Genomic DNA, 26880 nt, shown 5'->3' on the forward strand with positions numbered 1-26880 from the left:
CGTGCACGATTCTCGGGAACAGCTAACTTAGCTTTAATGGTGCTGGTATCATCTTGAAGATCTGAGTATGCATTCTGGAGGTGTTTTGAGGATTCAGCCTGTGCGTCTACGCGGGCGTCTATATCATCCACTCTGCGACCCAAGGTAGCCATCTCTTCTTGGAATTCTCCCAGCATGTTTTGTACTTCTTTCTTATAAGTTTTAAGGTCTTTACTGAGGATCCCAAACCATTCGCGAAATTCAGTGCGGGTCGGCGTTGTATCATCATGTTGAGGAAGGGAGTCATCTGAGTCGGAGCCGCCATCTTTAGGAAGCGTGTCTGCTGGCTGTTCTGTAGCAGCGCAGCCCCGCTCTTCAGCTTTCTGGTAGGAAAAGCTTTGGAAATCTACCGATTTCCTCTTAGCTGCCATCCCGTGCAGATTAGAGAATGTGTCACGCAGGTTTGGAAGAGTTTGCAGGCGATTCAGTCCCCAGTAAGATTGCTTTTAATGTGGCTAATGGAGGAGCTCACTGCTCAAGCGGCCATGCAGCCCGATGACGTCACTTCCTCTTGTCTACGGATTTCATTGTGGATCTGCCACCTTCAAAGGGTCACACCGTAATATGGGTCACCATAGACCGATTTTTAAAAATGGACCATTTCGTCCATCTACCAGGCCTATCATCTGCTCCAGAGCTAGCATGATTATTCTTCCACCATATCTTTAGACTGCATGGCTTACACAAGGACATTGTTTCTGATGGAAGTCTTCAATTTGTTGCCAGGTACTGGTGCTCCCTCTGCCAAAAATTCGGTATTAACATCAGCTTAACGACCACCTATCACCCCCAAGCCAACAGGCAAGCTGAGCGAATAAATCGCTCCTTGAAGGCCTTCCTGCGCGCTTACATCAATGACAGACAAAATAATTGGTCAGACCTCCTATCCTGGGCAGAGTTTTCTCACAACTCTCACGTCTCCACTGCTACTGGAACATCACCATTCTCGATTGTCTATGGGGAAACAACCACGACCCCCACTGCCTATACCTCTATCAGGGCCGTCCCCTGCAGCACAGGCTACTGCGGAATGCCTTAAAACGTTATGGAAGCAGACAAATCTCTGCTTGCGTGAGGCCACTTCTCGGTGAAAGTCGACATCGCTCAGCTCCTGAATTCCTCCTGGCTAGAAAGTCTGGTTAAGTACTCGGTATATGCGACTTCGAATTCAGTCTCAGAGATTCGCTCCTAGATATATTGGTCCCTTCTCTGTCACCAGACGCATTGGACCCGTTACATACCAGCTTCGGCTGCCTCCTCCGCTGGGAATATATAACACATTCCATGTATCGCTCCTAAAACCTGTGATCTTATCTTGGCCTGCCCAGAAGGCTCCTGAGCCACCTCCATTGGTGGCAGAAACCGATACGACAAAGTCCTAGATGTCCGCCGTAGGGGCCGCCGGTGGGAATACCTTCTTTCCTAGGAGGGTTATGAATCCTAAGAGAATTCGTGGGAACCAGCTCAGAACATCCTGGACAAAAAAACTCTCCTTCTGAATTACCATCGTGCCCATCCGGGCAAACCCCGACCTCCAAGAGGGGGGCATAAAGGGGGGGGGGGGGGTACTGTTATGCGTGCTGTCTGCGGCGGATCCGCAGCGCGGCCACCTCACCTTCTTACATGGATTCCAGCTCCTGGTTCCTCCTCGCTAGCGGCAGTGGGCCGCCGGCTCTGACCTCAGGTCGCCCCTGGTGCCTCCGTCTCTGCCATGGTCCCCAGTCAAGATACTAGTGCTCATCGGGCCTCTCCTTTTGAAGGGCCCGCGGCAGGTACTTCGCTGCAGCCCCAGATTATGTCAGACTCTCCAGTGTATTTAAGCTCAGGCCTCGCTCCATAGCGTTGCCTTTGCAACAGGACTCCTTGTACTCTGAGTACTCGTTGCTGATAGAGAATCCTCTCTATTCAGTGTTCCTGACCTTCGTTGTTCCCAGTTCCTGTCTTAATTGTTCCTGCCTTGTCTATGTGTTAGGCTTAGCGGAGGTCCCGGGTCTGGAGATAGGCAGGAGAGTAGTCAAACAAAGCAAAGTCGATATCCACAGAGTCAGTCTGGCTACTCTCCTGCCTATCTCCAGACCCAGGACCTCCGCTATGCCTGACTACGCTTGACCTTTCCGTGATTGACTACGCTAGACTTCTCCATGTTCAGAATTCTACATTGCTTGCCACAACCTCCATTTGCCGCCGGCCCTGATCCAAGCCTGTCATTGATGGGCCGAAGCCTGATAAGTCCACATCCAGGGATGTGGACTTATCAGGCTTCGGCCCATCTCTGCTCGAGCGCCTCCAGTGACTCTCCGTCCCAATGGCGCCCAAGTTCCAGTACCATACCCAGTCCAAGGTAGGACTACGCCATCTATCGACTGCTGTCTCTGGGCTGAACCAACTTCTCTAATCTACCTAGAGGCCCACCTAAGTCCTGCCGGCCCCGGCACCCAAAGGCTCAACCGCAGGGAATGAGGGCTGGTATAGATGAAGCTCCAGCGGCCTCTACCTTCAGCCCACTCCACCTGCCAACGGTGGGGACCGTTAGGTCCTTACCTACGGGTTGCATCAACCCCACCTCGGTCCAAGGGTCCACCGCCGACGCAACAGAGCTGTGCCCTGAGGAGACTGGGCCCCTGGCTCTAGATCCTATGGCTCCAAGTCCTCGGAGGAAGAATCCTGTCGCAGACAGGAAGAGCTGGTTCTGAGGGGGTGCTTAAGTTTTGGAGCCCCCGCAGCCTCAGAGGACCTTGTTCGCTTAACAGGCAGGGCTCCCTATTTTCCCCCGAAGCCGGGACTGCGCAGGAGCAACTGCTGTCCCCCACCCTGTGTGCTTCCTAGCTGACCTCCGAGCCTTGAAAGCTCTATGCAGGAGGAGGATGAAATCCAAGGAAAAGAATGATGAGGAGTTGGAGGGTCCCTTGGGACTCTCCTCCGCCGCCCCAACATTTGCATCACCAGAGCCACCCCTCTTGGGGGCAGTATGCTGCGGGGAAAGGGGAAAGAGGAAGAGGGGAATCCCCTCCCCCCCACTGCTGCTCGCGTCGTCGCGCGAAACGAGGACAAAATGGCTTCTGTTCCTGTGCTGAGCCGGAACGGATCTGTGGCAGCGAGCAACGAACGCTCGGGCCTCGCAGGCTCCCGGCCCAGTCTGGAAACGCCGCTCCCACTTAAGGAAGTGCCTCCTCCCCCTGGGAGGCAAGACGAGCCCAAACCTTCGCATGCATCCCCACAGGCCCGGCAGGCCGCAGCTCGTGGCATCTGAGCCGAAAAAGCAGAGTGAAATCGGCAGCCGAAAGCAAGCCGTTGCGGCAGGGGAAACTGGCACCGAGAAGGGAAGGACGCCGCGAAACCGTTCGGGTTTTCTTTTTCTTTTTACAACTTGATCAGCAACTTTAAACAGTGCGGGTCCTGTCCCTTATGAGGAGAGTGAGCCGGGCTCGCCGGTATCACCTCAGTGGATTAGGGGACCTGCAGCAGGATCCTCGACCCCCGGCTCCACTAGCCTCAATACCAGGGAGGAAGGTCCCCTTGGGACCTGCCAACCCCCTGGGAGGCTTCACAGCAAAGGCTATAGTTTTTCCTCTTTTTTTTTTTTTTTTTTAAAGAGATAGTACAGCTAACTCCCTCAAATGATCCCCCTTTCCCCCCCCCCCCCCCGCCCACTACAGACTGCAGGATTCTGCACCTCCCACTACAGACTGCAGGATTCTGCACCTCCACCATCTGCTGAAGACAGAAAAATACTGACTCAGGATATAGGGCAGAATCATTCAAAACTCTGCTCTCTGTTACTGTTTTACCTATCCCTCTTTTCTAATGACCAAGTTCTTCATTCCCTGTTTTATTGTAACTTTTTTTACGCCTGCTGTGTTAATTGGTTCTCCCCTAGTTCATTGTAAACCGGTACGATAAGACTTGTCTTGAGCATCGGTATATTAAAAGAACTTAAATAAATAAATAAACTTCTCTGTCTCGGTCAGCTGGTGGGGAGGCAAAACCCAGGAGTCTGGACTGATCCGGGTACGTACAGGGAAAGAGTAATAAACACAGCTCTCATCAGATTCCCCAATTCATCCACTAAGAGCCCAGAAGTTGACCTATCTGGGTAACATTCTGGGTTGGGCAAAATATTTTACCGGGTAGCAGCGTTCAGTCACCAAGGCATGCAGTCTGTGTCTGTCAAACCTAAGGAGAGAGAAGCACATGGTCCATTAAATCAATGAGGAACAGAGCTTTATGCTAGAGAGTGCAACAGGCCAAGATACTACAGATCACAACAAACACGTAATGAGATTTCTGTTAATAATTGCACAATTTCTACCTAAAATTCCATCTTGACAATCAGGACTCGAATTTAAATAAAGAATACAGTGGAGGAGTTTCCCCCAATGCAAATTCAACTACTTGTTTGTTATATTGAAGTTATTTTACAGCATGATTATCAAAGATCAACCAGAATACATTACAGCTTGACTGTTTCAGGACCAAGGAATTGCTATAAAATCTCACTATCCTTCTCCCAGCAGACACGGTGGCTTCCTGGCTCTTCCCAGTGGGATGCAGAAAGTGCACAAGACAAACAGTCAAACCTAGTGACTGCATGCTCGCATCCGAAGGGTCCAATTCATCAAGGTCTTCTCTCATAGGTACAGAATGGCTGCCTTAGTGATCAGGCCCTGAATGTTAAAAAGGAAAATTGGTTCTTACCTGCTAATTTTCATTCCTGTAGTACTACAGATCAGTCCAGACAACTGGGTTTTGCCTCCCCTCCAGCAGATGGAGTCAGAAAAAGTTTTACTGACACTGACACTTAAGACGAGGTCCCTTAGAATTAATCTGTACCCAAGCCAGAAATATAAAGAAGAATCAAGTAACTATGCCTACTCCCCTAAATGAACAGGGGAAAGAGGATAACCATAAAACAGGTAATAAAACACCCTCACACCAAAAACCTTTGTGGGATCAACAAACCCTGTGCTTCTTCATTGACCATACAGCCAAAACAGATCGAGCTGACTCTCCCAATACCCGTTGCTAATCAAGGGCGGGACTCTGGACTGATCTGTGGTACTACAGGAATGAAAATTAGCAGGTAAGAACCAATTTTCCTTTCCCTGTATGTACCCAGATCAGTCCAGACTCCTGGGTTGTACCAAAGCTTCCCTAAGAAGGGGGGGGGACTGGAAGAGTCCTGCTCGCAGCACACTCACGCCAAACTTTCCAGCCCCTGGGGACTGGACATCTAAGCGATAATGTTTGGCAAAGGTGTGCAATGACTTTCACATAGTCTCTCCTCATGAGATCTGTGGCTAACGGACACTCTGCCCAAGAGGCTGCCTGAGAGCGAGTAAAATGCGCCCGGAGACCTTCTAGAATCGGGCGACCCTGAATTAATCGCTTCTTTCAACCACCTCGCAATAGTCACTTTCGATGCCTTATGCCCTTTCTTGGGACCACGCCACAACACAAAAAGGTGATCCGACATGTGGAAATTATTTGTGACCTCCAAGTATCTCAGCAAGGCTCGTTTGACATCTAAGCGAGGCAAATCTCTAGTGTGCGCTGCTGCCGGATCTAAGTTTGAGAAGGACGGGAGCTCCACCGACTGATTAACGTGAAAGGAGGACACCACCTTGGGCAAGAAAGAAGGCAGTCTGCAAGGAAATCCCCTCATCTGAGATTCTCAAAAAGGGCTCCCTGCAGGAAACAGCTTGAAGTTCGAAAATTCTGAGCGCCGAACAAATAGCCACCAACAAGACCACTTTCAAAGTGAGATCCTTTAGAGTCACACGCCACAGAGGTTTTATTTATTTATTTTATTTATTTATTTTTAGCTTTTATATACCGATCTTCTTGCATTGGATACAAATCAAACCGGTTTACAATGAACAGTAAGAACTTGCCGGTGGGCTTTACAAAGAACAAGATACAACTAAGCAAAACTTTAAGTAACATAAGGGCGGATTTTAAAAGCCCTGCTTGCGTAAATCCGCCCGGATTTACGCAAGCAGGGCCTTGCGCACCGGCGCGCCTATTTTCCATAGGCCTGCCGGCGCGCGCAGAGCCCCGGGACTCGCATAAGTCCCGGGGTTTTTTGTCGGGGGCCGGGGCCGATCGACAGCATTTTAGGGGCGGGACGCGGCGTTTCGGGGGCGGGCCCGGGGGCATGGTTTCGGCCCGGGGTGGTCCGGGGGCGTGGCTGCGCCCTCCGGAACCGCCCCCGGGTCCCGTCTCGGCGCGCCAGCAGCCTGCTGGCGCGCGTGGATTTACGTCTCCCTCTGGGAGGCGTAAATCCGTGGACAAAGGTAGGGGGGGGTTTAGATAGGGCCGGTGGGGTGGGTTAGGTAGAGGAAGGGAGGGGAAGGTGAGGGGAGGGCAAAAGAGAGTTCCCTCCGAGGCCGCTCCGATTTCGGAGCGGCCTCGGAGGGAACGGAGGCAGGCTGCGCGGCTCGGCGCGCGCCAATCCTGGATTTTAGAAGATACGCGCATATCTACTAAAATCCAGCGTACTTTTGTTTGCGACTGGTGCGCCAACAAAAGTACGCGAACGCGCATTTTTAAAAAAATCTACCCCATAGTGTGCAACTTAGGTAATAATTTAAAACTTAAATAATAATTTAAACAGATTGAAATCACATAGCAAAACATTTATACAAGCGGTCAATTCAAGTACTTGGGCTAGGTTGAATAAAAGGGAGAGAGGAAGAGGATGTGGTACGAAGGGCTTGCAAAGGACAGAGGGAGTCTGTGGATCTCAAATGGGAAACGTGGGATTAGGGTGAGGAAGAGCGAGTTTGAGAGCGCATAGTGTCAAGTCAAACTGTTAGGGAGAATGGGCTGGGTGAGAAATAAGGTGAGAATATGATTGGTTAATATGCGGGATCTGGAAACGCTAGTTTGAATAACCAAGTTTTGAGTTTTTTCTTGAAAGAAATTTGGCAGGGGGCCTGTCGGAGGTCAGGTGGGAGAGTGTTCCATTGCTTAGGACCTGCTGTGGATAGGGCTCTGTTCCTTAGAGATGTTTTAGCTTGAGGAACGGAAAGAGTGCCTTGGTATGCACTTCTAATCGATCGGGAGGAGTTGTTAGGGTGAAGCTGGAAGGTGAGCTCAATAGGTGCTAAGTTGTGTAGGGTGGTCAGAACTTTATAGAGGATTCTATATTTAATAGGGAGCCAGTGGAGGTTGTAGAGGATTGGCGTGATGTGATCCCTCTTTTTTGAGTTCGTTAGGATCCTGGTGGCTGAGTTCAGTAACATCTGGAGAGGGTTGATGATGACAGCAGTGAGACCAAGCAGCAACGAATTGCAGTAATCGACTTTTGTGAGGATAATTGCTTGCAGAACTAGGCGAAAATCATATGCGTGCAGAAGAGGTTTAAGCTTTTTCAGCACTTGTAATTTGAAAAAGCACTCCTTAGGACTCCTTAATAGGGAAGACGATTTGAACATCATCCGCGTATATGTAATGCTTGATTTTCAACTTGGTAAGGAGGAGGCAGAGAGGAAAAAGGTATATGTTGAAGAGTGTTGGTGAAAGGGAAGAACCTTGCGGGACTCCCAGATTAGATCTGATGGGATGAGATTGTTTGTTATTGATTTTTACCTTGAATGTTCTGTTGCTGAGAAATGAACGGAACCAAGCGAGAGCAGTGCCTGAGATACCAATGTCCCCGAGCCGGTCTAGGAGGATTGAATGGTTGACTGTATCAAAGGCTGCAGAGAGATCCAGAAGAATGAGTAGATGGGATTGACTTTTGTCCATGTTCAGGATGATGGCGTCGGTAAGAGAGATCAGGAGGGATTCCGTGTTTCGGGATTTACGAAAACCATATTGTGACAGTGCTAGGATCTTGTGTTCCTCTAGGAATTCTGTGAGTTGTTTAACAACTATTTTCTCCATTGAAGGGAGGTGCAAAGAGGCTTTGCAAGACCACATTAAGGATCCAAGACAGGCACGGCTATCGAACGGGAGAGCACAGGTGTTTCACACCCCAAAATGTACAACGCCTGGATGTGAGAGCAACAGTACACAATAAGCAACCAGATGTCCGATCTTGTAAAAATGTATTGTGTATATGCAAATGAGCCCGAATCCAGCCGAGTTTCGCCCTCTTTCAATAGGGCTGCATCAGGGGCTACAAACATACAATAAATACCAATAAATAATATGAAAATAAATAAAACTAATAAAAACATGTAATGGACAAACAAACATATAAAATGATACATATAAAATGGTAACAAACATATATCGTGTGAGTGTAAAAACCGCAAGATGTAAGTGAAATAAATAGATAATTACATAATAAAACCAGCACCATAAAATAAGCACAGTAAAATTGGCAAACACCAGCTAAACAAAGAAAACAGGACATGACAAATGTATATTGTCTTTAACACTTAGATATTTAGCACGAGTGTCATTGATTACATAAATAAACCAAAAAATATATATAGAAAAATTAAGAAACATTTTTTTTATATTAATAAAAAAAGTAAGGAAATTAAGAAGCTCACTACGTTTGTGAAATGTGTTTAAGAAGGAAAAAACTAATAAATAAGAAAGAAGTGTATAATGTGGAACTAGTGAAAAGCAAGTAACCGCTTACTCTTAGCATATATGTTCTATGTCTTCATCAGACTGTTGTATGTATAGGTTACGTACAATGCCTATAAAATCGATAAGATCAATATTAATATAATGACATCATTTCTATGAATAAACATGTCATAGCAAGAAAAAAATGCAGTGTACGGGAACCTTGAATATTAGTTTTGCTTTATTGACTCCAAAAGTCTGATAACATCTGGGCTTCACTATATAGTTTAGTATGACTAAAATAACAACATGGTGCAGAGTAGTGAAAAACAGACTGACATTGTTTTTGAAGGGATTGTGCCAGATAGTGAGAATGCAATATAAGATAATTAGTAAGCCTTAAAAAACAACAGTATTTGATAAAAAATATCATAAATACGCTATCCAGTATGACTGGCTTTATGAAAATACAAATCCCACGTAGCTTGTGTGCCTGGCAAAATTAGTGAAACAGCTAATGATAAACTCAAAATTAACGAAAGAAAACCGATTCACTTAATATTACTTGTCATGTGCCACATGTGCAGCTATATGTTTAAAATGTACAGTTTACACTGCTTACATTGGTAGTTACTATAAAAATGTATAAATATATAAAAAAAATATATATAAAAATATTGTGAATCATTTTGAAGGGAATGACAACATGCCGATTGCCTAAGTCACAGCTGCACAAACTTAACTATCTAGTTGCATTAGCTTAAGAGTGCGTTGATCTAAACCATATCACCAAAAATATAATGTCTGAAAGTTTGTAAGTGCGGATAATTTAACCATGCAGAGTGAAAATTCATTTAAACTAACATTAACTACATCGGATCAACGCCGGCAAATAAAAGTAAATAAAATAAACTAATTAGTGAATATGTGGGAGAAATTATGTTAATACATTAACTAAAAACATGATTGATTAGTGAAAGAATGAAAAGTGGTGAAGTTAGTGAGGGGATATTCATCATAAATATTAAACTAAGGAATGCAGTGATGTGACTCAAATGTAAAATAACAAATTAATTATAAAAATAGAAAAATTAAAAATTAAAAAAACAAACAAAAAGCATAAAATAAATTATTAAGTATTGATTTCCAATAAAATCAATAAAACAAACATCAAACGAAGAGAATGAAACGTGGGAGCATATAGTAGTAAAGGAAACAACACTGATATAAAAAAATAAATATCATAAAAGGCAATATCCAAGTGTGTACATATAATTGAAGAAAAACAGAAAAATCTATATTGAGATTTAAACCATTGGGTGCCATGGCTTTAAAATCAAATATATACTTCTGTTCAATTTGTAATAGGCGGTGATCGATGTCACCACCTCTCCAATTGATATTGACCTGTTGAAGTACACAAAACTTATACTCTTCAAATCTATGATTGTTTTCTAAGGTGTGTACTACTAATGGGCTGGTTATGATCTTTCTTTTAATGCTACTTCTGTGCTCAATAATACGTTTGTTGAATTGTCTGGTTGTTTTACCTATATAAATTTTGTTACACGGGCAAAAGGCAATGTACACAACTGCTGTGCTTTTACAGTTAGTGAATCTATTGAGTTTGAAAACTTTGTCTCGTCCAGGAATATGTAATATATCAGTCTTCATGTTTACACCACACACTGAACAATTCCCGCACGGACGATGTCCAGGTGGTCTGATATCTTACCGTCAGACAACAGACTTCACTAGGCAAAGATACCGAATTAGTGATCAAATCTGCAGATAAAGGAGGATGTATTGTTCTAATGGATAGAGCTAACTATGTGAAAGAAATAGAACGTCAGTTGTCTGACAGTAATTTCTATCAAAAATTAGATACAGACCCTACTCCAAGTCTGAAGAAGGATATTGATAATTTACTGTCTGTTGCTAAAGAAGGGGCTGTACTCACCAATAAAGAATTCAATTTTTTAACAGTTGAACATCTGGTGACACCAATTATATACATTTTACCTAAAATCCATAAATCGATCATTGACCCACCAGGTAGGCCTATAATCTCTGCCAACGGCTCATTGCTTGAACCTCTTGCCATTTTTTTAGATAAATTTTTAAAACCACAAGTTGAGAAAATCCCGTCTTACATCAAAGATTCCACTCATTTTATTAATTTTTTAAATGATTTTAGTGATTTGAGCGATGATATTTTAATGGTAACCATGGACATAGAATCATTGTATACAAATATTCCGCAAGATGCTGCTTTAGATATCATTTCGAAAGAATTTTTAGAACACAATGAGAATACAAGGATTCCTAATCAATTTTTAATAGATTTAGCGGAATTTCCTTTAAAATCCAATTTTTTTGCTTTTAATCAGAAATTTTATAAGCTAATCAAAGGTGTGGCAATGGGATCACCAATGACTCCTTCCATTGCCAATCTTTATGTGGCAAGATTTGAGGAAATGTTTTTAATTGAACATGATTTTACAGCGAATATTTTATTCTGGAAACGGTATATCGATGACATTTTTATGATTAGGAAAGGAACTTCAGATTTACTTAAGCTTTTTCACAGTTGGCTAAACAATTTGGATTTTAACCTGCATTTTACTCTTGATTTTAGTTGTGATCAGATTTCTTTTTTAGATATTTTAGTTTCCTTTAAAGATGGTGCTTTTTTTACTGACATTTTTAGGAAACCAACGGATACCAATAAGCTTTTACATTACGAGAGTTGCCACAACAAGTCCCTGCAAAAGAACTTACCATTTTCACAATTTTTAAGACTAAAAAGAAAATGTGGCGACAAAGAAACTTTTCGTAAAAGATCCAAAGAAATGTCTGTTAGGTTTAATGAGAAATGTTACCCGCAGAGACACATTATAGCAGGTTTTGTTAAAGCTTCTAACTGTGAGAGACAAACACTGTTACAATCCAAAGAAAGGAGGAAGAATGAGCACATAATCTGTCCCATTACATATACACATATATTGGTAATCTTAAACGACATATTAAAAAAACATTGGTCAGTCCTGCAAATCTTGCCCTGTTTTAAGGATAAACAATGATTGCAAATAAAAGAGAGAAAAATATTAAAGAAATCATTTCTCCTTCCGCTCTACCCATCATCCGTTCGAAAGATATCAGACCACCTGGACATCGTCCGTGCGGGAATTGTTCAGTGTGTGGTGTAAACATGAAGACTGATATATTACATATTCCTGGACGAGACAAAGTTTTCAAACTCAATAGATTCACTAACTGTAAAAGCACAGCAGTTGTGTACATTGCCTTTTGCCCGTGTAACAAAATTTATATAGGTAAAACAACCAGACAATTCAACAAACGTATTATTGAGCACAGAAGTAGCATTAAAAGAAAGATCATAACCAGCCCATTAGTAGTACACACCTTAGAAAACAATCATAGATTTGAAGAGTATAAGTTTTGTGTACTTCAACAGGTCAATATCAATTGGAGAGGTGGTGACATCGATCACCGCCTATTACAAATTGAACAGAAGTATATATTTGATTTTAAAGCCATGGCACCCAATGGTTTAAATCTCGATATAGATTTTTCTGTTTTTCTTCAATTATATGTACACACTTGGATATAGCCTTTTATGATATTTATATATTTATTTTTTATATCAGAGTGTTGTTTCCTTTACTACTATATGCTCCCATGTTTCATTCTCTTCGTTTGATGTTTGTTTTATTGATTTTATTGGAAATTAATACTTAATTAATAATTTATTAATTTTTGGTTTTGGTTTTTTTTTAATTTTTAATTTTTCTATTTTTATAATTAATTTGTTATTTTACATTTGAGTCACATCACTGCATTCCTTAGTTTAATATTGATGAGTATCCCCTCACTAACTTCACTACTTTTCATTCTTTCACTAATCAATCATATTTTTAGTTAATGTATTAACATAAGTTCTCCCACATATTCACTAATTAGTTTATTTTATTTATTATTTATTTTTTATTTTTTAGCGATACTCTTGCTTTCTTAGTTTTCTTTCAATTTTATCCTTGCACCTTACACATTTGCAATCGGTATAACGTCATGCAATCACTCCTCCTCTATTATGTTTTCATTTAATTTTATTAACATCAGTCTACTTTTTAGCGATAGTTTTGTTTTTCTCCTTTTTTTTCCACATTCATCTCAGTACAATGTCATGTAGCCACTCCCCTTCCTTTTTTGACTGACAGCGAGATTTGGCGCGGTTTTACCGGATTTAAGCAGAGTACGCAGGCGTTTTAGTCTGCTCTGAAAGTAATCGCAGTGTTTTCCACACTGTCAAAATCCGGAGTTTACTTTTGGCGAATTTGATCCGCTTTGCACTGCAAAGACTGGTGAAGTTTTGTGAGTAATTATCATTTAGGTTGTAAATTTGCCGGCGTTGATCCGATGTAGTTAATGTTAGTCTAAATGAATTTTCACTCTGCATGGTTAAATTATCCGCACTTATAAACTTTCAGACATTATATTTTTGGTGATATGGTTTAGATCAACGCACTCTTAAGCTAATGCAACTAGATAGTTAAGTTTGTGCAGCTGTGACTTAGGCAATCGGCATGTTGTCATTCCCTTCAAAATGATTCACAATATTTTTATATATATATTTTTTATATATTTATACATTTTTATAGTAACTACCAATGTAAGCAGTGTAAACTGTACATTTTAAACATATAGCTGCACATGTGGCACATGACAAGTAATATTAAGTGAATCTGTATTCTTTCGTTAATTTTGAGTTTATGATTAGCTGTTTCACTAATTTTGCCAGGCACACAAGCTACGTGGGATTTGTTTTTTCATAAAGCCAGTCATACTGGATAGCGTATTTATGATATTTTTTATCAAATACTGTCGTTTTTTAAGGCTCACTAATTATCTTATATTGCATTCTCACTATCTGGCACAATCCCTTCAAAAACAATGTCAGTCTGTTTTTCACTACTCTGCACCATGTTGTTATTTTAGTCATACTAAACTATATAGTGAAGCCCAGATGTTATCAGACTTTTGGAGTCAATAAAACAAAACTAATATTCAAGGTTCCCGTACACTGCATTTTTTCTTGCTATGACATGTTTATTCATAGAAATGATGTCATTATATTAATATTGATCTTATCGATTTTATAGGCATTGTACGTAACCTATACATACAACAGTCTGATGAAGACATAGTACCTATATATGCTAAGAGTAAGCGGTTACTTGCTTTTCACTAGTTCCACATTATACACTTTTCTCATTTTATTAGTTTTTTCCTTCTTAAACACATTTCACAAACGTGGTGAGCTTCTTAATTTCCTTAATTTTTTTATTAATATAAAAAAAAATGTTTCTTAATTTTTCTATATATATTTTTTGGTATATTTATGTAATCAATGACACTCGTGCTAAATATCTAAGTGTTAAAGGCACTATACATTTGTCATGTCCTGTTTTCTTTGTTTAGCTGGTGTTTGCCAATTTTACTGTGCTTATTTTATGGTGCTGGTTTTATTATGTATTTATCTATTTCACTTACATCTTGCAGTTTTTACACTCACACGATATATGTTTATGTTACCATTTTATATGTTCATTTTAAATGTTTGTCCATTACATGTTTATTAGTTTTATTTAATTTCATATTATTTATTGGTATTTATTGTATGTTTGTAGCCCCTGATGCAGCCCTATTGAAAGAGGGCGAAACTCGGCTGGAGTCGGGCTCATTTGCATATACACAATACATTTTTACAAGATCGGACATCTGGTTGCTTATTGTGTACTGTTGCTCTCACGGCTTTATTAAGCAACCTTCCTTGCTGCTTTTCTAGTCCAACGCCTGGATGTGCCGAAAGCAATGTGCCACAAACCTAGTCTCGGAAGCAACCTAGCACTGCCACTTGAACCTTAAGTGAATTCAAGGACAGCCCTTTTGGCAAAACCATCCTGAAAGAAGGCCAAAATATGGCGCACAGACACTCTTCTGGGGTCCACCTTCCGGCCGGAACACCAGGAATCAAACACACTCCACACTCTGACGTAGGATATAGAGGTGGAAGACTTCCTAGATTGCAAGAGCGTAGCAATGATTGCTTCTGCATAACCTTTTTCCTACAGCTGCCACCTTTCAAAAGCCAAGCAGCTAGATAGTATTGATCTGCCTGATTGAAACAAACTGGTCCCTGAGGCAGTAGGTTTGGTAAATGGGCGAGCCAAAGAGGACCATCCACTGCTAGGTTGATCAAGTCTGCAAACCATGGATGGCACGGCCACTCCAGTGCCACCAGAATCACTGGTCCCAGATGAATCTCTATTCTCCGAAGAATTTTGCCCACTAGAGACCAGGGAGGAAACACGTCGGCCAAGGAAGGACCAAGGCGTCTACTACCTCTGCTCCTCTTTCTCTCCGCTGACTAAAGAAATGCAGAGCCTTGGCATTTTGGAAGGTTGCCATTAAGTCCACGCCTAGGGTCCCCCACCGATGACATACGAGGGACACCACCTCCTCAGACAGCTCCCATTCCCCAAGATCCAGCTGCTGGCGACTTAGAAAATCTGCTTGCACATTGGGCAGCCTCACACATAGCGGGCTCGGACAGACTATCCAGATGCTGCTCTGCCCACTCCACCAGAAGCCGAGCCTCCTGAGCCAGGGAATGACTCTTGGTGCCTCCCTGGCGGTTGATATAGGCCCCCGCTGTTGTATTGTCTGACAAGATCCTCAAAGACCGGCCCTTCACCAAGGGGAGAAATGCTAGCAAGGCCAGATGTATCACCCTGGTCTCTAGTCGATTGATTAACCAGGAAGCTTCCGCCAGGGACCAACGGCCTTGCACTGTCTAATGCTGAAATACCGATCCCCATCCAAAAAGACTGGCATCAGTAGTAATGACCTTACAGACTGGAATACAGAGGTCCACGCCACAACTCAACTTGTACCAGCAGAGCCACCATAAGAGACTGGACCGTACATGATCTGGGAGAGGTAGCTGATAATGCTCAGACTTTGGGTCACAGCGAGACAGTATGGCTGACTGCAGAGACCTCATGTGAGCAAAAGCCCAGGGTACCAAGGTAGAAGCCATAGACCTGAGCTCTTGTAAATAATCCCAAACTTTGGGAACCCGCTTATCTAACAACTCCCAAACCTGAGCCTGAGGCTTGGCAATTGCAGCTCGGTAAGGAAGACTCTCCCCATCCTTGTGTCGAAAAGTGCCCCCAGGAATTCCAGACTCTGGGAAGGAACCAGATGACTCTTGGCTAAATTGACGATCCACCCTAGCGATCGGAGACGACAGAGGACCAAATCCATTGCCGTCCGGCACAGGGATTCAGACTTTGCTCGAATCAACCAGTCATCCAGATAGGGATGAACTAGAACACCCTCCCTTTGGAGAGCCTTTGTGAAAGTCCTGGGCACCGTAGGTAGACCTAAGGGGAGAGCGCAGAATTGAAAGTGATTGCTCAGAATCATGAACCTCAGATATTGTTGGTGATCCGATCGGATTCCGATATGCAGATAAGCCTCGGTCAAATCCAGAGAGGCCAGAACCTCCCCTTTTTGGGCTGCCGCAATCACAGAGCGCAGCGTCTCCATTCAGAACCGTCAGTGCCACATTCACCATCTTTAAGTCCAGGATTGGGTAGAACGTGCCTTCCTTCTTTGGAATGATGAAGTAAATGGAGTAGCGTCTGGATACTCGTTTGTCTGGAGGGATGGGGACAATGGCTCCCAACTGATGCAGACGGCCGATGGTGGTCCTCACCGTGAGTTCCTTGCGTCAATACGAGCAGGGAGACATGAGAAATCGGTCTCTAAAGTGTAACCATGCCTTATCTCACTTAAGACCCACTGATCTTGGTCCACTCCTCGTCCTCAGCTCATTGAGAGGACTTGGCGCCACTGTCTCCCTGGGAGGATCTGTCCCTGCCAGGTCGACAACCTCGAAAGGACTGAGACCAAGACGGTTGTTGAGCAGAGACTTGTCTCGGAGCCAGACCAGAGAGTCTGGGCCCTCGAAATCTTCGATTCCTCTTGAAGCGGGAACAAGAAGATGGGAAACTCTTGCCTCTAGGCCTGTACTCAGGCAATTTATGGAGCTTATTCTCTCCCAGAGACTTGATCATTTCCTCAAGATCCTTGCCGAAGAGTAACTTTCCCTTAAAAGGCAAAAGATCCCAACTGTGCCTTGGAGGAAACATCAGCCGACCAATTTCTCAACCAGAGGAGGTGCCGGGCCAACACTGCTGACATCATAGTCCTAGAAGAGGTCCTGAGAAGATCATAACAGGCATCAGCACTGTACACCATGACGGCCTCCAGCCGTTCCACCTGCAGGGCCTCAGCCTCAGAAAAAGACTTGTCACCTTGCAGCTACTGAACCCAGCGAAGACCAGTTCGCAGCATGAAACTGCCACACATGGTGGCCCGAGCACCGAGTGTGGAAACCTCAAAGATCTTCTTGAGGTGTACCTCCGTTTTTTGTTTTTTTTACATCCTGAAGATCCTTTAAAGCCGCTGCTCTGGTGACCGGAATGGTGGTCTTCTTGGTGACCGCAGAAACTGCGACATCCACCTTGGGAACCTTGAGCAGGTCGAGCGCCTCCTCGGGCAATGGATACAATCTATCCATTGCCCTGCTGACCTTCAAACCGGTGTCTGGAGTATCCCACTCCCGGAACAGAAAAGCACTGACCAAACTATGGAATGGGAAGGATTTTGCGGGACCCCGGAGGCCAACCATGACCAGGTCCTCCGCCCCCAGATTGGAATCCTGTGGCAGGACTTCAATGACCAACTCCTCCAACACCGCTGGAATAAGTAGGCTCAGCATCTCCTTGTGGAATAAACAGACCACCTTTGGGTGGGCAAGGATCCAGCGGACCAACCCCAGGCCTGGACTCCTGGGAATCCACTCCCTGGGCCCCTTCGGTATCAGAGGCAGTCAAGGAAGAATCTGTGGCAGCCGCGGGCGCTGCAGCCCTCAGGAGCCACTGGACCCTAGGGGCCCCTGCAGCCGCGGAGGTCCTGGGCCTTTTGGCAGACTTCCCTTGGTTGCACACCAATGTGCAGCCTTCCTGGCCTTAAAAGCCTTATCGAGCAGGAGCACAAACTCAGAAGAAAATGAATCCAAGGATCCCGGGGTCCGCCTCGTTGCCAGGAGGGCCTCCCGCCCGCTGACTACCTGGGGCTCTGGAAACAGGGGAGGGCTATCCAAACTTCCCTCCATGGCCCGCACTGCCCCAAGACACGGGAGACACTGCCCGTGTTGCCCGCGGAGCTCCCCAATGGCCCCTCCCTCCCCAGGGAAGCATCGGGAACAAAGGCCAGCATGGGAAAGACATGACCACGCGTTCCCGCAGGAAGAACAGGCCGCCCCAAGCGCCACACAGCAGAGAGGCTAAATAAGGCAGGGAGAGAAGAAAATAAAAGCTCTGACATTGTCTGCCAGACGATGGGACTGAAGAAAGGTGAAAACGCACTGCCCCTGAAGGAAAGAAACAAACCTCTCACTGTAGATACTGTATTTCTTTTTTTCCAAACTAACAAAAGGAAAAAAAAAAAAGGGTCACTTTCCCTAAAAAAGCAGCAGCAGGCTCCTGAAGAGGTGACAGGCTGTGAAAATCCTACAGGGCAAGTAATCCAGGACCCCCCCCGAGTATCAGCCATGTCCGGCTAGGGATCCAAGCAACACAGGGTCCCTGACCCCCTGCTCTCAAGCCTCACAAACCAGAAGGGAAGACCCCACCAGGGTCTAACAACCTTCTGGGAGGCGCAAAGAGAAGCCTATGTGCCCTTTCTATTTTTTTTTTTTTTGTTAGTCAGACTGCAGGCTTTGCATCTCCATCATCTGCTGGAGTCAGAGAAATACTGATGGATTGCAGGAGGCACCTCATCTTAAGTGTCAGTACATCTTTTTCTGACTCCATCTGCTAGAGGGGAGGCAAAACCCAGGAGTCTGGACTGATCTGGGTACGGACAGGGAAGCAGATTTTAACATTTGCCATATACAAATTTGACACCCAAGTAATATCACACTATGCTCAAATGGAGGCAGCGTTGTCACTTGACCAGTCCAAAGCCTGGAAACTAAGTAAATACAAGCACAAAAGAAAAAGAATGGACAGCTCTACAAAGCCATCATCTGCGGGTCATGATTTGGTCTCATACCATAGCAAAGGACAACTTAGTCAAAGGGAAGAGCTAAAAACTTGTATGTAGGTATCAATGGGAGATTGCATCACCACTATTATTCTCATGACCCTTCGCCACTAGACAATTAAAGCAAGTAATAAGATCAGGGGGGAGACTGGACTTACTTTGTCAAGTAGTTATGAGCTTCAATAAATATCTCTTGGGCTTTTTCTGGGAACGTTTTTGTGCTAAAGTCACTATCATAATCTTTAACCTTCCGGATTCTATAAAAACAAGAACAAATGGAGAACATAAACAACTATCAGGGAAGGTGATGGAGGCAAAAACAGCACAGGTTTCAAGAAAGATGGGATAAGCACAGAGGAACTCTTGTTGCTAAGACATAAAAGCAAATCCAGAGATGACTTGGAACCCACAATACTGTAAGACGAAATAAATTGGGCAGAGACTAGATGGGACTTTTGGTCCTTATCTGCTGTCATACTATAAGTAGCCAGCAATCAGCAGTGCGACAAACTGGCAAAAGTAATGGATATTCAGCAGGGCTCTGCCAATTGGGTGCTACACAGAATATAGCAATTAACTTTTGGACTGCTCTCCAGCATAATCAGACTCATCTGGGTTAAGTCTGAGACATTCAGAGGGGTGGGAAATTTTACACCTGCAATTTGTCCAGCAAAGTCCCAAATTTAGCTGGACAAACTATATGAATATTGATCCTATGTCTGTAGGACAGGCTTCCCCCCTAGGGAATTAAAAGGAAGAACTGGGGTATGTATGGTAATTTGTACTCACATAACAAGCACTCACAGAGCACAAAAGAAAATTGGTTCTTACCTGAATTTTCATTCCTGTAGTACCACGGATCAGACCAGACTCCTGGGTTTGCCTCCCCACCAGCAGATGGAGACAGAGAAAGTTGTGACAGGCTCTGCCATATATACCCGGGTGCCACCCACAGTCTGCCAGTATTACTCAATATCAAAGCAGTATGGCTCAAACTATATACAGGAACCATAAACGGAACTAGATCACTAACCCCAAGCGTGACCCAAACCCCCTAAATTAGGAAAGAGCCAGGAACGATCTGCAGACCAGCATAAACCAAACAATAACGCACGGACTCTCCATTATGTCCGTGCATTAACTGACACAGTTTCCACCGAGGGCGGGATTCTGGACTAATCCATGGTACTACAGGAACGAAAATTATCAGGTAAGAACCAATTTTATTTTCCCTGTACGTACCCGGATCAGTCCAGACTCCTGGGATGTACCAGAGCTTACTTACCAGGGATGGGATCCGGAGAGGCCCGCACGCAGCATGCCTGCACTGAAACTGTCCACATCTGGGGCCTGCACGTCCAGACGATAATGTTTTGCAAAGGTATGCAATGTCATCCATGTAGCTGCTCGGCAAATTTCCTGTGGCGAAATCTGTTGGCATTCCGCCCAGGAAGCTACCTGCGCTCTCGTCGAATGTACCCAAATCCCTACAGGCAAGGGCTTACCATGCAGTAAATACGCGGAGTGTATCGCCTCCTTGAGCCATGTTACCTCTCTTCGGACCACTCCACAGAACAAAGAGATGATCCGAGACCCGAAAGCTATTAGTTACCTCAAGATAACACAGCAACGCCCAGCAAACATCCAACTTCCGTAAATCCTTGGAAGACGGATCTGACCTATCTAGGGTAGAAAAGGACGGAAGCTCCACAGACTGATTCAAATGAAAAGCGGAAACCACTTTCAGTAGAAAGGAAGGAACCGTTCGCAGGGATACCCCAGAGTCCGAAATCCGCAAGAACGGCTCCCTGTACAACAAGGCTTGCAGCTCAGACACCCTCCGAGCGGAGGAAATCGCCACCAAAAACATCACTTTCAACATGAGGTCTTTTAATGTAGCTCTCCGCAAGGGCTCAAAAGGAGCTGAACACAAAGACAAGGACCAAATTAAGATTTCAGGAAGGACATGGCGAACTCACCGGCGGCCATAAATGCTTCACACCCCGTAAAAAACGAGAGACATCAGGATGCACCGCTAAGGCTGTCCCTTGAATGGGACCACGCAGAGATCCCAGAGCCGCCACCTGAACCTTTAAGGAACTACAGGACAGACCTTTAGCTAAACCTGCTTGTAGGAAAGCCAAGATGTCAGGAATGGAAGCCCGCGTGGATACAGTCCCCCGGTCTACACACCAGGGCTCAAATATCTTCCACACGCACACATAGGAGAGAGAGGTCGAAGTCTTCCACAAATGTAACAAAGTGGTCACCACCGTGTCCAAATAACCTTTGTCTTTTAGACGCCGCCTCTCAAAAGCCAAGCCACTAGACAAAAGCGATCGACCTGGTCGAAACAGACGGGTCCCTGATGAAGAAGGTTCAGAAGAGATGGAAACCTCAGAGGCCCTTCCACCGCCAGGTTGACTAGATCCGCAAACCACGGCCGACGCGGCCCCTCGGGAGCCACTAAGATCACATTGTTCAGATTACCCTCTATCCTTCTGAGCACCCTGCCTATTAGAGGCCAAGGGGGAAACACATACAGCAGGACAGTGGTCGGCCAAGGTAGAACCAGAGCATACACGCCTTCTGCCCCCGTTTCTCTGCGACGGGCAAAGAAACGTGGAGCCTTGGTCTTCTTAACGTGGCCATTAAATCCAGGCACGGTGTGCCCCATCTGTCGCAGATGATCTGAAAGGCCTCGTCTGCCAATTCCCATTCCCCGGGATCAAGATGATGCAGACTTAGAAAATCCGCATGAACGTTGTCGACTCCAGAAATGTGGAACGCTGCTTTGCTGAGAAGATTCTGCTCCGCCCATTCGATTAACCATCGAGTTTCCAGCGCTACTGGTTGACTCCTCGTACCTCCTTGCCGATTGATGTATGCGACCGTGGTTGCATTGTCGGTAAGCACCCTGACTGCCTTCCCTCTGAGAAGCGGGGAGAAAGCCAACAACGCCAGACGAACCGCCCTGGTTTCCAGATGATTGATGGACCACCAACATTCTGCCGGGGATCAGCAGCCCTGTACTGATTGTTGGAGACAAACCGCTCCCCAGCCTGACAGACTGGCATCCGTAGTTACCACCGTCCAATCTGGTAAAACCAAGGAACTCCCCAGCTCAAATTGTCTGCCAGGAGCCACCAATCCAGACTAGAGCAAGCGGCCTCCGTCAGAAGCAATTGCAGGTGGAACTGTTTGGAAACCGGATTCCAGCGGGAAAGTAAGGCTGATTGCAATGGGCATGTGTGAGTGAAGGCCCATGGATCCAATTCTAGAGAAGTAGTCATGGATCCCAGAACTTGCAATTAATCCCAGACTATCTGAGAGCGCTTGTACAGTAACCTTCGTACCTGACCCTGCAACTTGGTAATGCAGTCGGGCGTTAAGAAAACTCTCCCCTGTCGGGTGTCGAACAACGCACCCAAAAACGCCAACGACTGGGAAGGTGTTAGATGACTCTTGGAGAAGTTGACCACCCATCCTAAATTCTTCAGTACTTGCAGCACTCGCTGAACTGCGGCCTGACAGAGCAGTTCCGACTTTGCCCGAATCAACCAATCGTCCTGGTAGGGGTGAACCAACCATCCCTCTCTGTGCAACTGAGCCGCTACCACCACCATTATTTTGGTCAACGTCCTGGGAGTCGCAGCAAGACCAAAAGGTAAGGCCTGAAACTGGTAATGGCGACCCAGAATGGAAAATCTCAGGAACTGCTGATGATCCAGCCTGATCCCGATGTGTAGATATGACTCAGTCAGATCCAGAGACACGAGAAATTCTCCCAGCCTCACCGAAGCCAAAACTGACCGCAACATTTCCATTCAGAAGCGTGGTATCCGCAGGCACCTGTTGACGCGCTTTAAGTCGAGTATGGGCCTGAAGGATCCTTCTTTCTTTGGCACAACGAAGTAAATGGAGTAGCACCTTCTTCGTTGATCTGCCGGAGGAACTGGGACTACCTTGTCTACTCATCCTCCTAGACCTAACAGCAGCATTTGACACGGTCAATTCATAATATACTAGAAGATCGCCTATCTGATATTGGCATCAAAGGAGTCGCACTCAACTGGTTCAAATCTTTCCTCCAGAACAGGCATTATAAGGTCAAGATCAACAGGGAAGAATCTCACCCAGTCAGCTGCAATCGGGGAGTCCCACAAGGGTCTTCACTATCTCCAACTTTATTCAACATATACTTGCTCCCACTTTGTCAACTCCTTCTCAAGCTAAACCTAATCCATTATCTATACGCTGATGACGTTCAGATTCTGATTCCAATTACAGATTCACTTCAAAAAACCCTGGACTTCTGGAATTCCTGCCTACAAGCCATCAATAACCTGCTGACAAATCTCAACTTGATTCTCAATAACAACAAGATAGATAGAGTACCTTCTCATCACCCAAGATGGGAACCACCCACTATACAACTCAAGCATCGCTCCTCAATTAACCCTATCCCCCCAAGTCAGAAACCTGGGAGTCATCTTCGATAACCAAATGAACTGTAGAACTTTCATCAACAACACCGTAAAGGATGGCTTTTTCAAATTACATGTTTTAAAAAGATTGAGACCCCTCCTCCACTTCCAAGATTTCCGATCAGTCTTACAAGGAATCATTTTCGCAAAAATTGACTACTGCAATTCACTGCTACTCGGCCTCCCTGCGAACACCACAAAACCTTTACAGATGTTGCAAAACGCCACAGCAAGGATTCTAACCAAAACCAACAAAAGAGACCATATAACACCCACACTAAAGAACCTGCACTGGCTCCCAATCAAATTCAGAATTCTGTTCAAAGTTCTTTCATCAATCCACAAAGCGATACATAACATCACCCCCCTCGAGCTCACGATCCCTCTTCAACATCGCACCTCCTCCAGACCGGTGAGACAAGCATACAGAGACAATCTCAGGCCCCACCGATTAAAACAGCATTAAGCAAAAGAGCCTTCTCCACTGCCGGCCCCAAGCATTGGAACTCTCTTCCAGCTGACCTCAGACTAGTTCATTGCCCAATCACCTTTAAAAAAAAGACTCAAGACCTGGTTGCTCAACCAAGCCTTCTCCTAATTCAACAGCTTATTAGATCTCCCACCAGTGATCCCTGTCACTGGTAACTCCTTAAAGAGAACGCTCATACTATTTATCTCGATGTAGTCTAATCTTAAAACTATCTACTCTAATATTAACCTCTTTTTTTCTTTTTCTTTAACTCCGGCCATCATCAGTCTCCTTACCTATTTTATTAATGTGGTTATACCCAGTTATTTGTATCCAAGTTCGATCATCCTGTTTACTGTAAGACATTCTCATGTCATGGTTATTGTTTAGAATGTAAACCGACTTGATTGGTAACTCTGTTACTTGAATATCAGTATATAAAAATGCTAAATAAAATACCGCTCCGAGGTCGACCAGGCGCTGCAGTGTCTGTTTTACTGCGATGCTTTGTGGCGTACCTACATGGAGAGATCAGAAACTGAGGGCGAGGCTGGCGGACAAAATCTAAAGCATAACCGTGTCTTATCATAGAGAGTACCCACTGATCTGTTGTGATTTTGGCCCACACCTCGTAAAACAGGGACAATCTGCCTCCTACCATCGGAACAGAGGACTGGGCCGGCCGCCCATTATTGAAGGGACTTACCGGCTGTCGTGGCCTGAGCGGGACTTGGTCTGCCAAAACGTCTGCCACGAAAGGACTGAGGCCACACCTGCTGCCTGTTAGAATTCTGCTGAAACAAGGCTGTGGGCGTTCTAGGTGCTCGAGAACGTTGACCTCCCCGAAACCGGGTACGGGACGAAAAAGTCCCCCTTGACCGAGGCCTGTCCTCTGGCAAATAAGACATTCTCTCCCAAAAACTGTATCATATCCTCAAGTTCTTTTCCAAATAATAGCTTGCCCTTAAACGGTAAGGAGCCCAGTCGAGACTTTGAGAAAGCATCCGCCGACCCAGTTTCGCAACCATAATAGTCTACGGGCTGAAACAGCGGACACCATAGCCCTGGTCGACGTGCGCAGCAGATCATGTATAGCGTCAGTACTATAAGCCACCAGCGATTCCAGGCGACCCGCCTGCAGAGCTTCCTCCTCAGAGATTTTCATTCGCAAGTAGTTGCTGCACCCAGCAAAGACCAGCTCTCAACCCAAAGTTGCTACACATGGCGGCTCGGACACCAAGTGCAGAGACCTCAAAAATCTTAAGTAGTAATTCCAACTTAAGATTTTTTAGGTCTCTGCACTTGGTGTCCGAGCCGCCATGTGTAGCAACTTTGGGTTGAGAGCTGGGTCTTTGCTGGGTGCAGCAACTACTTGCAAATGAAAATCTCTGAGGAGGAAGCTCTGCAGGCGGGTCGCCTGGAATCGCTGGTGGCTTATAGTACTGACGCTATACATGATCTGCTGCGCACGTCGGCCAGGGCTATGGTGTCCGCTGTTTCAGCCCATAGACTATTATGGTTGCGAAACTGGTCGGCAGATGCTTTCTCAAAGTCTCGACTGGGCTCCTTACCGTTTAAGGGCAAGCTATTATTTGGAAAAGAACTTGAGGATATGATACAGTTTTTGGGAGAGAATAAGTCTTATATGCCAGAGGACAGGCCTCGGTCAAGGGGGACTTTTTCGTCCCGTGCCCGGTTTCGGGGAGGTCAACGTTCTCGAGCACCTAGAACGCCCACAGCCTTGTTGGCTGTCCAGGATCGAAAGTAGTAATTCCAACTTTCGATCCTGGAGATCCTTCAAGGCCGTCGCCCTATGACCGGGATCGTGGTCCTTTTCATCTCCGCCAAAACTGCGGCATCCACCTTAGGAACCCGAAGCATCTCCAACGCCTCCTCAGGCAGCGGATAAAGCTTGTCCATCGCCTTAGTGACATTCAACCCCAAATCTGGGGTGTCCCATTCGCGAAGCAGGAGATCCGAGACAGAAAAAATGAAATGGAAAATTAGCCGGACTCATCATGCCCCAATAACACCGGATCCATGGATCCCAGGCACGCTTCTTCCTGAGGAGCGTCTATTCCCAATTCTTTCAAAATGGAGGAATGAGAAGAAGCAACTCTTAAGAACATAAGAACATGCCATACTGGGTCAGACTAAGAGTCCATCAAGCCCAGCATCCTATTTCCAACAGTGGCAAATCCAGGCCATAAATACCCGGCAAGTACCCAAAAACTAAGTCTATTCCATGTTACTGTTGCTAGTAATAGCAGTGGCTATTTTCTAAGTCAACTTAATTAATAGCAGGTAATGGACTTCTCCTCCAAGAACTTATCCAATCCTTTTTTAAATACAGCTATATTAACTGCACTAACCACATCCTCTGGCAACAAATTCCAGAGTTTAATTGTGTGTTGAGTAAAAAGAAACTTTCTCTAATTAGTTTTAAATGTGCCCCATGCTTAACTTCATGGAGTGCCCCCTAGTCCTTTCTACTATCCCGAAAGAGTAAATAACCGATTCACATCTACCCGTTCTAGACCTCTCATGATTTTAAACACCTCTATCATATCCCCCCTCAGTCGTCTCTTCTCCAAGCTGAAAAGTCCTAACCTCTTTAGTCCTTTCCTCATAGGGGAGTTTGTTCCATTCCCTTTATCAATTTTTGGTCGCCCTTCTCTGTACCTTCTCCATCGCAATTATATCTTTTTTGAGATGCAGCGACCAGAATTGTACACAGTATTCAAGGTGCGGTCTCACCATGGAGCGATACAGAGGCATTATGACATTTTCCGTTTTATTCACCATTCCCTTTCTAATTATTCCCAGCATTCTGTTTGCTTTTTTGACTGCCGCAGCACACTGAACAGACGATTTCAATGTGTTATCCACTATGACGCCTAGATCTCTTTCTTGGGTTGTAGCACCTAATATGGAACTTAACATTGTGTAACTATAACATGGGTTATTTTTCCCGATATGTATCACCTTGCACTTGTCCACATTAAATTTCATCTGCCATTTCGATGCCCAATGTTCCAGTATAACAAAGAGGTAGGCGATCTATGATAGCTGTCAGGAAAACAAAAACAAAATAGATGCCTCAGTCTTATTTCAATATTTATTAGAACAGAGATGTGTTCAGAGGATGCCCGACTCAGG

General features: G+C 44.9%; 1 protein-coding gene across 1 annotated transcript in view; it reads right to left on the reverse strand.

Moving 5' to 3' along the window:
• MRPL45 (mitochondrial ribosomal protein L45) overlaps positions 1 to 26880 on the reverse strand; it is a 112359-nt gene that overhangs the window by 22822 nt on the left and 62657 nt on the right. The window contains 2 exon segments of the mRNA XM_029572253.1: positions 4164 to 4212; positions 18924 to 19022. Of these exon segments, the coding sequence (XP_029428113.1) occupies positions 4164 to 4212; positions 18924 to 19022 (148 nt within the window).

The sequence above is a fragment of the Rhinatrema bivittatum genome, chromosome 12 (assembly GCF_901001135.1).
Source record: "Rhinatrema bivittatum chromosome 12, aRhiBiv1.1, whole genome shotgun sequence".
In the NCBI taxonomy this organism is placed as follows: Eukaryota; Metazoa; Chordata; class Amphibia; order Gymnophiona; family Rhinatrematidae; genus Rhinatrema; species Rhinatrema bivittatum.